The 18,358-nt window shown below is 37.7% G+C and overlaps 1 protein-coding gene and 1 long non-coding RNA gene across 5 annotated transcripts; one reads left to right on the top strand and one right to left on the bottom strand.

Annotated features, from left to right (window-relative positions):
* Positions 1-3,978: 3,978 nt before the first annotated feature.
* On the bottom strand, positions 3,979-14,742 carry wts (serine/threonine-protein kinase warts). 4 transcript variants are annotated; one of them, XM_069137898.1, is made up of 6 exons: positions 13,997-14,742; positions 13,519-13,724; positions 10,311-10,648; positions 7,927-10,210; positions 7,153-7,430; positions 3,979-7,049 (listed from the first exon to the last, which is right to left on the bottom strand). In XM_069137898.1, the coding sequence occupies exons 3-6, from the start codon at positions 10,587-10,589 to the stop codon at positions 6,618-6,620; spliced, it is 3,273 nt and encodes a 1,090-aa protein (XP_068993999.1). In that variant the 5' UTR covers positions 10,590-10,648; positions 13,519-13,724; positions 13,997-14,742; the 3' UTR covers positions 3,979-6,617. The 4 variants fall into 4 exon arrangements, with proteins under 4 accessions (XP_068993999.1, XP_046477359.1, XP_046477366.1 ...); XM_046621403.2 differs by having other exon boundaries at positions 13,519-13,954; positions 14,123-14,742; XM_046621410.2 differs by having other exon boundaries at positions 14,123-14,742.
* Positions 14,743-15,432: 690 nt separating this feature from the next.
* On the top strand, positions 15,433-16,810 carry LOC124217072 (uncharacterized). Its single transcript, XR_011177658.1, has 3 exons — positions 15,433-15,653; positions 15,758-15,996; positions 16,096-16,810. It is a non-coding gene; the product is annotated as an uncharacterized lncRNA (long non-coding RNA).
* Positions 16,811-18,358: the final 1,548 nt, after the last annotated feature.

Genomic DNA, 18,358 nt, shown 5'->3' with positions numbered 1-18,358 from the left:
GACATTTTTCAACAGGTGCTTTTTCGGTCGTAACTTCTCTCCGTTGATCCCACGCTCTTTTCACTGTGTTTTCCGAGTTCCCGGTGGTCCAGTTAGTCGGTAAAGAGTCATTTGAATCGAATCTGAGACCAAAAATTTCTGACTCAAAAAATGAAAAAAAAGTAAGGCTAACCCCTTTGCGTTTTTGGGGAAAATTTTCGGGATTTTGAAAAGTGCTGGAATAAGTTCTACTTGGCACTATTCCGACGTAATTTTGCGAGAGGAATCGATTGGACGTAATCTCAATACGCTGCGATCAACGCATCGAAAGTTACAGCCAAAAAACTAAAACCTGAATTTTCGACATTTTTTAGCAGGTGTATTTTTCTTCTCAATTTCTCTCTAGTTGATCCCACGCTCTTTTCGCTGCGTTTTCTGAGTTCCTTGGGGTCCAATTGGTCGGGAAAGCGTCATACGAATCAATTCTGAGACGAAAAATTATTTGGTCAAAAAAAAAGGAAGGTTAACCCCTTTGTATTTTAGGCGAAAATTTTTGCGATTTTGAAAAGTGCTGGAATCGATTCTTTCAGGCACTATTCCGACGTAATTTTGCGAGCGAAATCGATTGGGCGCAGTCCCAATACGCTGCGATCAACGCATCGAAAGTTACAGCCAAAAAACGAGAACCCATGTTTTCGACATTTTTCAGCAGGTGCTTTTTCCGTTGTAACTTCTCTCCCGTTGATCCCACGCTCTTTTCACTGTGTTTTCCGAGTTCCCGGTGGTCCAATTAGTCGGGAAAGGGTCATTCGAATCGAATCTGAGATCAAAAATTTCTGACTCAAAAAATGAAAAAAAAGTAAGGCTAACCCCTTTGCGTTTTTGGGGAAAATTTTCGGGATTTTGAAAAGTGCTGGAATAAGTTCTACTTGGCACCATTCCGACGTAATTTTGCGAGAGAAATCGATTGGGCGCAGTCCCAATACGCTGCGATCAACGCATCGAAAGTTACAGCCAAGAAACTAAAACCTGGATTTTTGACATTTTTTAGCAGGTGTATTTTTCTTCTCAATTTCTCTCCTGTTGATCCCACGCTCTTTTCGCTGCGTTTTCTGGGTTCCTTAAGGTCCAATTGGTCGGGAAAGAGTCATACGAATCAATTCTGAGACGAAAAATTTTTTCGTCATAAAAAAAGGAAGGTTAACCCCTTTGTATTTTAGGCGAAAATTTTCGCGATTTTGAAAAGTGCTGGAATCAATTCTTTTAGGCACTATTCCGACGTAATTTTGCGAGAGAAATCGTTTGGGCGCAGTCCCAATACGCTGCGATCAACGCATCGAAAGTTACAGCCAAAAAACGAGAACCCATGTTTTCGACATTTTTCGGCAGGTGCTTTTTCCGTTGTAACTTCTCTTCCGTTGATCCCACGCTCTTTTTACTGTGTTTTCCGAGTTCCCGGTGGTCCAATTAGTCGGGAAAGGGTCATTTGAATCGAATCTGAGACCAAAAATTTCTGACTCAAAAAATGAAAAAAAAGTAGGGCTAACCTCTCTGCGTTTTTGGGGAAAATTTTCGGGATTTTGAAAAGTGCTGGAATAAGTTCTACTTGGCACCATTCCGACGTAATTTTGCGAGAGAAATCGATTGGACGTAATCTCAATACGCTGCGATCAACGCATCGAAAGTTACAGCCAAAAAACTAAAACCTGAACTTTCGACATTTTTTAGCAGGTGTATTTTTCTTCTCAATTTCTCCTCTGTTGATCCCACGCTCTTTTTGCTGCGTTTTCTGAGATCCTTAGGGTTCAATCCGTCGGGAAAGAATTATACGAATCAATTCTGAGACGAGAAATTTTTTGGTCAAAAAAAAAGGAAGGTTAACCCGTTTGTATTTTAGGCGAAAATTTTTGCGATTTTGAAAAGTGCTGGAATCGATTCTTTCAGGCACTATTCCGACGTAATTTTGCGAGAGAAATCGATTGGGCGTAATCTCAATACGCTGCGATCAACGCATCGAAAGTTACAGCCAAAAAACTAAATCCTGAATTTTCGACATTTTTTAGCAGGTGTATTTTTCTTCTCAATTTCTCTCCAGTGGATCCCACGCTCTTTTCGCTGCGTTTTCTGAGTTCCTTGGGGTCCAATTCGTCGGGAAAGAGTCGTACGAATCAATTCTGGGACGAAATATTTTTTGGTCAAAAAAAAAGGAAGGTTAACCCCTTTGTATTTTAGGCGAAAATTTTCGCGATTTTGAAAAGTGCTGGAATCAATTCTTTCAGGCACTATTCCGACGTAATTTTGCGAGAGAAATCGTTTGGGCGCAGTCCCAATACGCTGCGATCAACGCATCGAAAGTTACAGCCAAAAAACGAGAACCCATGTTTTCGACAACTTTCAGCAGGTGCTTTTTCCGTTGTAACTTCTCTCCCGTTGATCCCACGCTCTTTTCACTGTGTTTTCCGAGTTCCCGGTGGTCCAATTAGTCGGGAAAGGGTCATTTAAATCGAATCTGAGACCAAAAATTTCTGACTCAAAAAATGAAAAAAAAGTAGGGCTAACCCCTCTGCGTTTTTGGGGAAAATTTTCGGGATTTTGAAAAGTGCTGGAATAAGTTCTACTTGGCACCATTCCGACGTAATTTCGCGAGAGAAATCGATTGGACGTAATCTCAATACGCTGCGATCAACGCATCGAAAGTTACAGCCAAAAAACTAAAACCTGAATTTTCGACATTTTTTAGCAGGTGTATTTTTCTTCTCAATTTCTCCTCTGTTGATCCCACGCTCTTTTTGCTGCGTTTTCTGAGTTCCTTGGGGTTCAATCCGTCGGGAAAGAATTATACGAATCAATTCTGAGACGAGAAATTTTTTGGTCAAAAAAAAAGGAAGGTTAACCCCTTTGTATTTTAGGCGAAAATTTTTGCGATTTTGAAAAGTGCTGGAATCAATTCTTTCAGGCACTATTCCGACGTAATTTTGCGAGAGAAATCGATTGGGCGCAGTCCCAATACGCTGCGATCAACGCATCAAAAGTTACAGCCAACAAACCAAAACCTGAATTTTCGACATTTTTTAGCAGATGTATTTTTCTTCTCAATTTCTCTCCAGTTGATCCCACGCTCTTTTCGCTGCGTTTTCTGAGTTCCTTGGGGTCCAATTGGTCGGGAAAGCGTCATACGAATCAATTCTGAGACGAAAAATTATTTGGTCAAAAAAAAAGGAAGGTTAACCCCTTTGTATTTTAGGCGAAAATTTTTGCGATTTTGAAAAGTGCTGGAATCAATTCTTTCAGGCACTATTCCGACGTAATATTGCGAGAGAAATCGATTGGGCGCGGTCCCAATACGCTGCGATCAACGCATCAAAAGTTACAGCCAAAAAACGAGAACCTGTGTTTTCGACATTTTTCAGCAGGTGCGTTTTCCGTCATAACTTCTCTCCCGTTGATCCCACGCGCTTTTCGCTGTGTTTTCTGAGTTCCTGGTGGTTCAATTAGTCAGGAAAGGGTCATTTGAATTGAATCTGAGTCCAAAAATTTCCGACTCAAAAAATGAAAAAAAAGTAAGGCTGACCCTTCTGCATTTTTGGCGAAAATTTTTGCGATTTTCAAAAGTGCTGGAATAATTTGATTATGCCACTATTCCGACGTAATCTAGCGAGAGTAATCGATTGGGCCCTGGCCGAATACGCCATCAGCTACTTCAATTCACTTCGTCGTTCACTCTATTTACCCACCCATCCAATTGATAATCCCAGATTTGTAAAGCCTCTGAATAACAAAGTAATTGAGACCCATTGACCTAACGATGTGTGTTTCGATGCGCGTCATCTGATCGTCACTTCGGTACACATTTTCATGGACGATTTGTTCCGCCAAGGGCGTGGCACTAAACCTTCTCGACCGAAATTTGGCCACTGCTGGCGCGCGAATTTTGATCCACGAGCCACCACACCGTAGTTGGACTCTGAAATGAGGTAATGTACGCCATTTTCAGCGTGCTACGACATTAGAGAAATAATGATTTATTTACAATTTTCAGAATATTGTCAATTCTAGGACGTATAATTTGAAACATTATATTCGTAAGCATTAAACATTAGCTTTTAATTTAAAACACTCATCCGAAGTATGTACACAAGTTTCACATATTATACTTATTGACTTATAAAACTACTTTATATTTTCATATACGGTTGTAGTATAATTACAAGGGGGAAAAAGATATTACAAAATGTACAAGAAGATTAAAATCACTCTTATGATATAGTATAAGTAAAATAAACAGATCTTCGTCGTATAAGATAGATAATGTTAATAATTAATAGTCTGATGTGTTATACGCATATGCGCTCACTGCGACTCTGCAATAGTACCGCACTGACTTCCCAAGTATTCTTATCACAAACATAGGATAATATATAAATTATCTTACACAAACATACAAGCTCTCAAAAATTATTTCCTCAAAGTGTTATATATCCGTTCATGATTATATTTTCATGATTCAAGGCACATTTCCGTGTTATAATTGACAGTTTCTTAACGTTGGAATAATGAATTTATTGTTAAAAATTTCGGACGTGGAGAGTATTTATGAAAATATGAAGATATGAATACCAACAATACGTAAGGAAAAAAAATATTCATGACACGGTGTATGATATGTATTTTCAATATTGTTCTTACTGGTCAAATACCACATTCATGTCTCATCAGGTTAATAAAAATTCGATCAGAGACTCTTCTATAGTACGATAATAGTATACTTCGCTTCGGGAACAATCTGTTTACTTGAATGTTTATATTGTTCGAGGTGCGTTATTATAGGTAATTGTATTTGGTTAATTCGGGGCATACAAGGCAGGCGGAACCTTTACTTTACAGATCTAGATGCAATGACAATAATATTTAGTTACCATCAAAATAATCAGATGTACGAAATCTTCAGGTCAGTTTCAAGAGAATAAGTCTTTATCCAAGAAAATAATGCAGAATCCTGTCTGCAATATTTATAATTAATATGTGCCATTTCTTATTTGCTTTTATTTCGGTTTCTCTCCTCTTTTACTGTACATAGTACATACGTTGCTATTCTCTGATTAATTATGGATCAATTGTTAACATGACATTCCCAAAAATTGAAAGGGAGATTCACGTCAAGTGCATTAGTCACCTCTTTGGATTTATTTTGTCAATTATGCATATCCATAGTCCACAGAGAGTTAGATATTGAGGCAAAAAATATTTTTATTATAGTAATAAAAAATTTATTAGAAATATTTACCATTTAAAAATTGTGCAATTGTTTCGGAATATTTAATTACTCCGTTGTTGATCATTTCAGACCAAAACTTTAGTGCTTCATTTAATATTCAAAAAAAATATTAATTCAGATGGATAGCAATCTTCAGTCATTTATTATATTTTACAATTCATTTTTCAATCATGACACCAGGGTTGCAAATTTTTTAATGAAAAAGTAATGCATTAACCATTACTTTTTCAATTCATAATGGAAATAATTTAATGTAACCATTACTTTTTCATTCAAAAATTTGCAACCCTGCATGACACATTCATTGCCAATGATAGTAGAAAAATGAAAAATACAGATTGAAAAATTATTCTAAGGCATAAGTTTAAAAAGTTAACTGTCTCTGAAGAATTTGGTGATTCAACTAATAAATGACCTGGTGTAACTCACAAACATATGCAAAATTAAAGAAATGTCTGAGAGGTGACTGATCCACTTCACTTGGAATGTCCTGATGCAAATAACATAGTTCAAGCACTGCACAGTATTCCTACATTCAATAATTTCAGCAAAATGAATAAATATTTTGAAAAATTTTCATTATTACTGGTATTGATGTGATCAAAGCCAGGTGAATATGATGCCATTGTTTGCATTAAACTTTGGGTCGTATCAGTTTTAATAATGCTTTACTCGCGAGTACACCACTGCATATACCGGAAGGATTAGAGAAAATGATGTATGTAATGATGCATGATGTGTTGAAAGGTGAATAAAGAATATCGAATCCAGTTTCAATGTAAAACTGCATAATACGTAATAAACACGCTATATCGGTTCCACAATATATACGATGAGAATATTAAATTAGCAGTAGGTATTGTCTATTTGATAAAAAAAAAGAAAATATTAAATTAGACCAATATAATTAGATATACGTATATGTATAAACCACATTATACTAATAATCTGCAATATCACAGTACTTGCTGAAACGTACTAAACATCTACTTTCCAATATGAAAGTCGATCCCAATGAAAGAAAATGGCAAGCAAAATATCTGCAAAATATATTTTATAGTAACATATTGCCCAACCATGAGACACCACTATGTTTTCTTAACCATTCCCTAAACTTGACTTTTAAGAAGAGGCACAAGTTCATTTATAAGTCAAATTTGCGTTCAACTTCGAAAAGCAATTTTCTTTCGCATTATTCTTCAGTCCGATTAACACTACGGAGGTAAAAATATAAGCTAAGGTACATACAAAATGATGCGGAGTGACTTATAAGTGAACAGATATAATTTTGTTTCGATAAAATTTGGACAATTCATCAGCGTTGAGGTAAGGGTTGCAGTCTCACCTTACACAAAGCCTAATGTCATACATATACAGGACCTTGATTGTCATTGTCATCCAAACTAATCCTACTGGGATATGCAGGTCCCCCACCGTCATCAAAAAATCGTCTGAATGTGAATTCGAAGAATCCGTGAAACTGTTTTCCATTGTCCAACATTTCATCAGACTTGTTGGAGTCAGATGACTCGGAATTACGCAATTTTTCAGGATCCACAGGGTCGAAGTTACTCGTATCGGTCGGGTACTGTATGCGAGGTATGTGAGGTGCCACTTGACGGCGTAAGCCTTTGTCAAAATCAATGTTTGAAAAGAAAGGATGACTTTTCACCTCATCTGCATTTTTTCCTAGGCGACGGTCAGCTCCTACGCAGAGTTTTAAAATTAAATCCATTCCCTCTGATGATAGATTTGCTTCTTTTGGTATATCCAGCGTAGTTTCCCAATTTATAACCTAAATAAAGTAGTCCTTAGAGTTAATTCCATTTTCATACTTACAACAGGTGATCAATTTCGTATCAGCTTTTGCCATAGGTAAAATAAATTATCTTACAAACCTTGTGTTGCGTTTCTGCTGGGCTATTTGCCAGAAATGGTGGATGGCCTACCAACATCTCATAAAGAATAACACCCACACTCCACCAATCGCACAGCTGAGTATATCCCGTACGTTGTAGCACTTCAGGGGCAATGTAATTTGGTGTACCAACTAGAGAATGTGCCAGGCATCGTTGATGTTCCCTTCGTCGCCGCCGTTCCAGTGGTTTTAGCTGATTACACCTGCACTCATTATTCCAATCATCTGTTGGGTCCATTGAGTCCTGCTTACCATGACCTGAAGGAATGCGAATTGATCTTCATATGAAATATGCCTTCTCAATGACAAGGGGCAAATATTCCGTTTCGATAATTGCAAGTATTAAGCAGTATTGTGGATATCACAAACAATTTCAATAAAGTTGTGAAAATCAATAACCTGATTAAGGATATCGAAATTTGAAGCAGTTTATAAATGATATAAACCAATAGTGTGACCAATCTATACGTTAACTGAAAATGTATAATAATGGTAACCCCTGGGTTAATATTCGTGACGATACAGTGATCTGAATGGTCCCAGAGATAATTTCTTTTTCTGGCAACAGATAAGATTCTATAAGATCTGATTGTAAATAAATTGGCGACTGCAGAAAACTGTAATTTCAACCGTGCCCCTCAACTCTCCCTCTTGCCTAGTCGACTAAAACCGGTAAGGCCGGTAACTTTTTTCAACATTCTTCCATCATCGATTCGGATAAAAAGTATCTGATTCAAGAGGAAAAGTGCCGTACCATTTTGTTGATAATACTTGGAGTTGTGAGTCCAGCGAAAGCCTGTGCACAGTCCAAAGTCTGTAAGTTTTATATGGCCGTCTCGATCGATCAGAATATTATCTGGTTTGATATCCCTATGAATAAACCCCATTTTATGTACACTTTCTACAGCACAGGTTAACTCTGCTATATAGAATCTTGCCAGAGGCTCTTCGAATATCCCAAGTTTAATCAATAATGACATCAAATCCCCACCGGGTATGTAATCCATAACAAAATACAGATTATCCTTGTCTTGGAACGAATAATACAACTTGACAACCCATTCATTATCAGCCTCAGCCAATATGTCACGTTCAGCCTTCACATGAGCTACTTGATTGCGGTTCAGTACATCGGATTTTCGCAATGTTTTCATGGCATAGAACTGATTGGTATCAAGTTTTCTGACAAGCGTCACTTCTCCAAAGGCGCCAACACCAATAGGCTTGATCTTCGTAAACATGGACTTATCCATTTTAGCTCTCTTAAGTCTGATATAGTTTGATTCTTTTTGAGACAACATCTTCCGCATTTGACACTGTGCTTCAGCACTTAGACCTATCTTGGCCATTTCCGTTTCTAATTGAAGACGCCGATACAGTCTTTGCTTGTGAGATTTTAGTACATTCTCCACGTGTTGTTCCATAAAGAATTTAAATGCTTGCGGAGAATAGTTGCGTACTTTACAATCTCTTCGCTCCTCCTCTTTTTCTTTGCTCATATGCTTTCGCTCTGGTATAGGAGACTGGTGTTTAATTTTGTATGAAGGCAGTGAAGGTCCGCTCTTGGCTCCGCTCCCATTCGGAAGAGAAGGATGATTATTGTTGTTGCGAGAAGAGACCGATGATGACGCAGTCGGTGGAAGCGGAGGTGACTCTGTTGGATGTTGACAATTTTCGGCAGGGGAAAACTTTCGCTGAAGCGGAGGATGATGAGCAATGGGGGACGATCGTGGAGCAGACCCGCTTTCTACCGTTGAAATAGCAATTGAATCTTCGGTCACTGTACCATAGGGGGGTGGGGGCAGAGGATGATGCATCCCACGCTGGGCTGCCAGAGCCTGCATGGTTGTGGCGTAGCTGGGGGGTTCTGTTGTTGGTACACCGACTGGAACCCCCACACTCATAGAACTGGCTGGTGTCGCACAAACGCTGTTAACAACAGGTGGATAGGCTGGAGGTGGCTGTTGGAGTTGTTTTTGCTGTATAGATGAGGCGTAGGAAGGAGGTGGAGGGGGTGTGTTCCCACTTGTCGTAGAAATTGGTTGTGGGGAAGTTGGCGCTATGGCTGTCTGCAGAACAGGTTTTTGTACTTGTGTACTTTTGACTGACTGCATAATAATAGGGGGCTGAGTTTTTGCCTGCCGGGCACCCCAAGCCTGCAGCGGGGTTGGTCTGGCCATAGAAGTTTGAGTGCTCGGTGGGATTGTTGACACTGTGATAGGGCTGGGTGAGCCAGTTGATGTAGGCCCTGAATATATCCCTGAAGATGGGCTCTTGCGATAGTCTTGCTGAGACTGCGTCGGACTTTGACGATTTTGTATGGAAGCACTGTAAGACGGTGGCTGAACAGGCCCAGCTGAGGACGACGAAACTATGGGATATGGTGGAGGGGGTTCAACCTGAGAACTAGTCACGCTGTTCCCTGATTGGTAAATGCTGAGAGCTTGTATTTGTTGTGATAGTTGCTGTTGTACTTGAGGTCCGTTTTGAACTATCATTGGCTGACGACCACTTGAGCTGTTGTTTGTAGATGCAACAGGGCTTGTGCCCCTTTGCGGCGTATTTACAGATCCGGAAATAGAGGCAGAGTTTCCTGGTACAGCTGGAGGTGGACGAGATGGTACGACAGGTGCCGGGGACATTCGCTTCAGCATTTGTTGCATGTTGGTGGGTACGTTGGACTGGTTGTAAGAAGCATGTGGGGGTGGGGGTGGCGGGGGTGTGGAGCTGCATCTTGGTGGGGGTGGTGGGGGTGGTTCTCTTTCGGTGAAATTGCTTGGCGAGTATTGTCTGCTCAGCTGAGGATGTGGACTAAGCTCTGTTAGCCGGGGACTATCTGATCGGGAACTTCCTGCACCACTGTCTAAAGCAGGACTGCCACGTTGTAGGCTGAGCTCACGCTCCAAGCTTGGTTTTCTGATAAGCTTGGTGTTCAGTTTGGCGAGTCCATTAAGAGACTCTCCCTGAGCTTGCTTTAAAAACTCAATAGCTGCATCCAGCCGCCAACCTGCTAACTTCAGTGCACGCAAGCCTGTCTCCTACAGATGAAAACGCATGTTTCAGGGTCGATTTACAGGGACCATAAATAATTAGCTATAGTAGTATAAGAGAGACGTCAAAACTCGTTATTTTTGATACCTCCGAATAGCCCATAGCTAGCAATTGGGCTAATGCCTGCCGCTGATCAGGCTTGTCTGCTGTAGATCCCGAAGCAGCTGATAATCCACTGAGACCAGATGCCGAACTAACGCCACTTGTTGTTGAAAGTGTAGATATTGTGCTAGCGGCACTAGAGCCCACCTCACCAGTGCCTCCAATATTAGCAAAAGGAAGCAAGGAATTGCGGATTTCAGCTAGTGCCTTCTGATGGTAACCGGAGCCTCGAGTGCTCGATTTGCTGACCGCAGGTGGATTCATAGTGGCCCATGCTAGGCCCACCAGGACCTAGCTTCGTTCCAACCCTGGCATGTGGAAACCTGGGTCATCAACCACGTATGAAGTTTTTGATCTTTTAGACAGGTTGATACATACCAATGAAAATAATTGTAAGTTTATTTTATCAATTGTGTTCAATAAGTATTGGGACGTTTTTAAAAAGCTTACACTACATTTGACTAACAACACATTTAGTTATCAGATCGTCATATAGATTAGGTGGGCCAATCTACTTAGAAATGATGGTAGAACATATCCTGCACAATCAAGTGTAAATTAAGCTTTGATATCCCTTCTTTGAGATACTTATATCTTTTGTGCTAGGCACCCGTAATGTAAGGTAGGTTTAAAATGCTATGATAATGATCAGCATCAAATAGTAATTACTATAGAGATGGTGATGTTTCGAAGATATAAAGGTATTTTGAATAGATGTCATACACCAATTTCATTCCTGAGGCTTTACCGATGTGATAACAACCTTCGTCAGATGCTGCAATGATTTATTTATTATTATAGTTATCCTTATAATCAAAATATAAGAAAGCTCTGAAAGGAAATTACACTACTATTTGTTAGATATCTTGAAAACCAAGGACACCATTATTTTAGCGGTCTTTGTGATGAATCCCAAAATAAACAGTTTTACTAATTGTTAAGGTTACTCAAAACCTTATTTCATTTTTTCTGTGAGTCACTTATAAACGTATACATTTAGGCAAAATGCATGATTCTATTCGTTTATTTGGATTCTTTATATTATAATTTAAAACAGTAAGTTCTGATGATTATACAAGCAGAACTCATCAGTAGGGAGATGATGTCGAGTCAACTGAAATTTTTTGACCACTGTAGTTTCAGGGATTGCATCATTAATGTCCATTCAATAACTTGAATAATGTAGGTATGTTGCTCATCACAGGAAACTAAACGTCAGTAATTCAGTTCTTGACAAGTCCATGTTTGCAACATAAAGCTGCAACGCAGACTTATATGGTATCATAAATATATACTTTCCGGGATCATTAACAGGACCAAATATTTTTGATACTTTGTCATTGCCTGCGACTGCTTTGGTGGTTTGCCTGCAGATATTTGTTAATGTATTGCGGAAAAAGTCACAGTGAGAAATGGATTTGAAGTTATCATAAATTTTGTAATTCAAATTTTATCTTTGTATTGAAATGTTATGTTTGTGTTTATACTTGCAATGTTTCTATCATTGCAAGTAGGGCAAAAAAAACCATTGTGTTGCAAGGCACAGAATTTTGTAGTTTACACAATTCTGGTTGTGCTTTGTGAGTTCTCAAGAATTCCCAATTCGACGGAAAAAACTGTTAGAAATCAATTTTCAGCCAATAAGTTTTTCAGCTATAAAAATTGCAAACTCTTTTGATGTTTGACAAAATCTTGACCAATTTTGACCAACGTTAGAATTAATTGTTTCATATGCTATATCGATGTCACTTTGCAAAGGAAAACAGTTGCAAATGTTCTGGAGTCACTGCAATTAATGATTCAAAAGATACTGGGTTTGCGTGAGACTTTCTTTCAAAAGGTTACGACAATTTGAATCCCGTTTCAGTTCTATTTTCTATTGTAAATAATGTAGTTCAATTCAAAGTAAAAACGCATTATCTTTGTACATGTGTAGTTGGTATGGTCCAAATGTGAATCGCATTTGCGGTGTTCTCAGGACTATGATAGTGAAAAACTTTCAAATCGAATTGACTATTTATTTGGCGACCACCTTCGATTGACGGAATATTATAATAAGGTGGTTTTATTTATGATATAACAGACCCAAAAGAATCATACAACATTGGGGGTTTTCTCTCGAGCGTGTATTTTATGGAAGAAATGGAATAAAATTTTTGACCGATCATTCAATTGAACAGTAGAGTTAATGATTCTCGAACTTGTCACAAGTAATGACAGACGTATGCAAGATTCACGATATCCTCGAGTTTCATACACAGCTGTGGCATAATTTCATATGCAACTTACATTTTTAATTTCATTCTAGTAAAATTTTTAATCATAAAAGCGATGGACATGGTAAATAAATCATTATAGCATCTAACAAGATGCTTGCTCTCAGGTGCTAAGAATTGATGATATAATTTGACAGTTTAAACCTGTTCAACAACCTGACAAAACAACACCAGCATGCATGTATGTGCACAAATGGTATAGAAAAAATGTAAATAAAGTAATTACTATATGAGATCAAAGTAAAGAGGCTAATAGGACTTTCAAATGGTTATAGACATAACGCTATGGATATTCGCATAGAAAGTGACTGAACACGAGTCACGCTGAGGTTACACTAGAGTATGGTAAGATAAGGATATGCTTTGCCTCTGTTATACAACCGCTCGATTTTATATGAATTGTTATATTCCGTTGCTATCTGAAACTCGAGCACACACATGAGGTATGAATCATGCTTCTAGTTCCTATCGCCCTCAGAAGGTTAGAATACGAGTTTCACTTGACTTTGTCAAAGTTTAGGATGTTTTAGTAGGAATGGTATATGACTCCTGTGTGACTTCAGCATGACTTGCATGCTGTTATTTTGTCATATCAATATCAAAAGCTAAATATAAATAGAACTTGTTAAACTTCGATTAGATTTACACTGAGGACACATCATGAATTAAATATTAAATGATGAGTGTTATACTTGTTGCCGAGGTAAAATGTGTAAAACTTAATCATGAATTTTCGTGTATACAAAATCCATAATGAAAATATATATTCTCTCCTGCGATGCTTTGGTCTCCAGACGAAGAGTAGTACAACTCCTAACGGAAGTAATGACAATGATGATACTGACGATGATGATGACGCTAATAAGAATAAGAATGGTAGATTTTATAAACAATGATGTAGAGTTACTAATGCTTACCAAACAAATAAGGCTAGCTAGTATTGTAATTCCTTAATGAAATCCTTCGCTGACATGGCAGTATTCAACACCAATGGTTTATTTTTCAGCACTGTTAAGAGGCACAATGGTAAGAAATTCTTGTGTACCAGTTTGTTGCCGATCACTGTACGTGGAATTTGGTACTTGAATTCACTTCACTGAACCAACTGTCAATGCTGTGCACTCTTGAAAATTTTAAAGGCTTACGATAAGATTCATTTGGAGGGTTGTAATTATTTGCAAAACTGGCTGCACCAAAGAAAATCAATCTCCAATAGGAGTGGCAAGTTACAGAGCGCAAGTTGTGCACACCATTGTAGCTATATGTATTATTTAATTTTCTAGTTGAATACAATTTCAAAACGTTGAGGGGATATTATTTCACTGACGAGTACGAAGTGCTAATATTTTATTACTGAAATGAAACAATTTCAATAAATTGTATATAAAGACATACATATACCACACTACCGAATTAGAGACTCGGTAATTTGCGAATTGATCGCCGATAACGACTAATTGTTTATGCCGCTTGTTAGTAGCCGTGCGTAGATTCTTTTGTAAAATATATAAAACCTCTTACTCAAGAATATCTTGATATAAATTCCTTTAAACTGAGAGTGATGCCAGCTGAGGATCGAGAGCATATTCCGTAGTCACATTATAATAGGGTTTATAGGCCGGACCAGAAATAATTATAGAACGTTGGAGCAAACACTTTACAACGAAGAAAATAATTGAAACTGAGAAAACTTCGTCGAAATCATAAAAGCGATAACAAAGAAAGATACAGCCGTAAATTACTAAAGTGGCTGGCAGCCATTTTGAAGTGCCACATTCCTTCACTGACTTGACAATCTTTTTCACAATTTCTAGTACGTATATACATACACAAATTGTATATCAGCATTCCGTATTACAAATATTCATTGCAGTCGAAGTTGCAGTTATTTTTAACTATTTATAAGAACGATTCTTCGAAGGGCTTAACTCTATATCCAACAAATATGAAAGATTCATTGAACTGGCATCAATATCGGCGCTACTTTCGAATCATTTAAGGCTGGTAAGCTATTCCATTTGAATTCAACGGTTTAACTGGGTATCGGTTGTAAATCATAGATTTACGCATGCTCTGGATGAAATTAAATAGTATGCATTGGCAGATGCATCAAATTTACGAAAATAGGTATCCAATTCATGAAAGATAGAGACCGTGAGGGGCCTGGAGGAGCCGAACTCCACAGGCGTTGACTTTACAATACGCTCATGACAGAGATTACCAACCTCGGATTACATCGCGTGACAGCTTTTTGGTGCACCAAGTTCGGGTCTGCTCGGGGGTAACTTCAGGTTTCTGCATTATCGTCGCTCTTACCATGGTTACTCGGTGAACCACACACAACTGGGTTTGTTCGTGCTAGCAACACTTTCTACACTTTTTACACCTTCGATCACTATATATTGTTAAAGTAGGAAAGTATGTGAAGGTGCAGGAAGCATTGGTAAAAAACAAAAACTTCCTACCATTACCGATTTAATCATCATTGTAATCCTCATGAGTGAGTCGATAAGTGTGGGCACTGCTGTTACCGCCGGACTCTTGCTTGATTTCAAAAGATTACCCATGGCCGTCTGTGTTTACCAATCATTTACCAATGTGAGACTACGTATGTATGTATGTACATGCAATGCCTATGCATACTGCATTGCTCTCCGGACAGAGTGAAGCCCATGTGGATCCCTTGATCTGGACCTCGAGCAGGCTAAGATAATATATATATTATTTTAGTTGGTGGAAGGTACCCGCATCTAAGATAATATATATTATCTTACCCGTATCGCCCTATTGCAGCGCCTCTAGCGGCTCAGAGGAAAAATATAACGCGTACGTGTAGCGTTAGTGAAGATGTGATTGCGTTAGTATTGTCGGTGTGATGACGCGTTGCTATAATCTTTGGGTAAACGTTGGGTAACAAACAAACATTTTTCCAAAGATGCCAATTTATTGTGACGTCAAATTATGTTACAATAACAAATATATCAAAAATCAAAGCATAAATAATGGAGGACGAGTGACGTTTTTCGCGTTACCAAAAAAAGAGCAACTGTATGTAAGTATGAATATATAACCTCGCTTTCACGGGAATGTTGTGGGTCCCCACGTATCTTCGTATATTATGAAAACAAATGTACATCATGATTTTTCATAATACAGGCGCAAAAAATGGCATGAGTTCATCCGAGCCAAGAATCCGAACCGGCGAGATTTTCGTGTATGTAACAAACACTTTGAGCCAAAATATATCTGGAAAAAATATCCACGATGTTTACTAACGCGTGATGCAGTTCCAACATTGAATGGACCTGTTGACGGTAATCATCGCCAAGAACAGCTGCATACAGAGTCTAAGGATCTGCAAATTTCGGCTCAAACAAGCTGTGTTGCGATAGCAGGTAAAACAAATCAGTATCATTGGCTCTTGCAAACAAATGCAAGCAATTGTTTTTGCATTTACATTAAAATTTTACTTATATTGAAAAATTTAATTCCAGACCAACCACACGTCAGCGGAATTCCATCGGATGATGTCATACCCTCAAAAGATGGACCTTCGACTACGCTGTATAAGGAAAACAAGAACCCAGATATTCGTGGTAAGATTGTAAAAAAGTATTGATAGGAAAATCAGCGAATGAATTTGTACATACATTTAATTTAATTAACTGGAAGTTCACTCAAAATTCAAGAGCAGGAATTTTCTGCAAATTGTACTGTTAGTTAAAATTGACATTTATTTTCTATTTATATTTACTATTTACAACCTATACACAATTGATATTCAAAATAAGCGTTCACTATACATATAAATAACCAAATCTGAACTTCCGAGTTATACAATCACTAAGTTTTGTACAAAACTTGAAAATGAATTGAAATAAAATATACAAAATCACCAACATTAATGGTTCTATATGATAAAGGCAATGACCCTTTCAGTTCTTTGTATAAGCCTTTTGTCATATGTTAGCATATTCATTTATATTCTCAAATTGTCTGGGTTGATATAGGTACGCCGGTTATAAGATCTTCTACAGATGTTTACACAAGAGACACATTTTATGTAACCGTTATTTACGATACAGTATTATGTACCGATATAGATTTTTATTAAGATTTGACATCATTGTTTACGTTTTTTAAATATAAGTACTTATTTTGATGTTACGTACTGAAGATTGACTATCTAAATATATAATTTCGATACAATTCGTTTGATTTTTTGCCATTTATTTCATTAATTTTGTCTTATACTAAATTCACATCACATTCATAGAAGAAATGTGTATGTACGATGCTTACTTTATGTTTGTGTCTACGCAAACATATTTATAGGCTACCAGATTTGGAGGAAAATATGAGATGGTTCTATAATAACAGCGTTGACTGAAGAATTCATTGCAAAAAATTTATTATGAGAAGTATTAAGGGGGGAAATCACAGTAAAATTTTCAATTTTTCGAAAAAAAATTTTTTCGCTTAAAAGGTGCTTTAGGGTCTTAAAAATAATATACCAAATGATGAATTATGGCAAAAGTGTCTAAGTGCCCAAATTTTCCATTCTGCGGTAACACCTCTCAGGTATGCTCTGAGCGCCTTTTGTGATCCCGGCGCGCGCTGTAATTTATGACTATGGGTGCAGGTATAACGGCAGTCCATAGAGAACAAAGTGCCCTCTGAATAGTCTAGAATTTTAAGAATGCCTATAGAGGTCACTATATGTAATAGACCTACGAACAAAACACGTGTGGCGTCAGTGATGAGAAATTTCTTGCGTTGAATACAACGCGTTTTTCTCGAAACCACTTTTTTTGAGCTCGCCGAAGACATAACTCGAGCAAATCTTTACCGATCGCTTTGAAATTTTGACAGTAGCTTCGAAATATCTTTCTCCACGGAGCTACATAGGATTTTTTATTTTATATGGCTTAGTTTCTTTTTATCGACGATTTTATGGCGTTTTTTTTGTTAAAAATTTAACTTTATTTTCAAACATGCACCATTTTGCGAAAAATAAATATATCGAAAAAATCCTACGTAGCTCGCTAGCTGTTGTTATATGAAAAGTAAAAAATTTTGGTTTTTGGAGTTTACTCCTCAAGAAACGATTTGAGTTATAGGGCCCGGTACGGAAATTATATGAGGAGTAAAATCAAGTGTAACACGAAAACTTGAGGCGTTATAGAAAGAGACAACCATATATATTAAACGTGCAAATGAATGAGATGGAATACATTACACAGCGTATCCTATACTCGGGGTCTCCTCTTTGTGCGGTGCTTCGTAGTCTCACTATGTAGTTCACTACCTCTGGTCTGAGAGTTGAATGTGTGCGTGTGTTTGTACATGTGTGTTGTGTGCCTCCGTATGAATTTATAAGACGTGACGTTATCACGTGAAACTATTTGAAAATATGGAAGAAATTGATTTAGATGATAATGAAGAAGAATCCGAAAAACACATGGATGCGGTTAATTGGTAAGCTTATCGTTTACATTTATGAATAATATACATTTCAAATACGAACAACTAGATCTTTTATTTAGTGTTTTTATTATTTTTGATTAATTGATTTAATATATTTTATATTTATATGTATATTATTTTCATTACTTATATTAACCCTTAGCGGCACACATTTTTCCTTACTTACTATCGACTTGAATTTTGTACTCGGGGGTTTTTGGGGTCGCTGATTACGAATCTGCACTCAAAATTTGAAAATTCAATATGGCGGACCAAACGTGAAAAAACTCG

The sequence above is a fragment of the Neodiprion pinetum genome, chromosome 1, assembly GCF_021155775.2.
Source record: "Neodiprion pinetum isolate iyNeoPine1 chromosome 1, iyNeoPine1.2, whole genome shotgun sequence".
NCBI classification, from domain to species: domain Eukaryota; kingdom Metazoa; phylum Arthropoda; class Insecta; order Hymenoptera; family Diprionidae; genus Neodiprion; species Neodiprion pinetum.
Note: the sequence above shows the minus strand (reverse complement) of the source record. Positions and strands in the feature narration are given on the sequence as shown.

Bases quoted from the DNA above. Each gene is read 5' to 3' on its own strand.
- wts (XM_069137865.1), bottom strand. From the start codon at position 10,589: ATGAATCCACCTGCGGTCAGCAAATCGAGCACTCGAGGCTCCGGTTAC. The intron at 7,431-7,926 runs GTACGGCACTTT...GCATTCCTTCAG, and splicing joins CAAGTATTATCAACAAAATG to GTCATGGTAAGCAGGACTCA. The intron at 7,050-7,152 runs GTTTGTAAGATA...TACTTTATTTAG, and splicing joins CAGCAGAAACGCAACACAAG to GTTATAAATTGGGAAACTAC.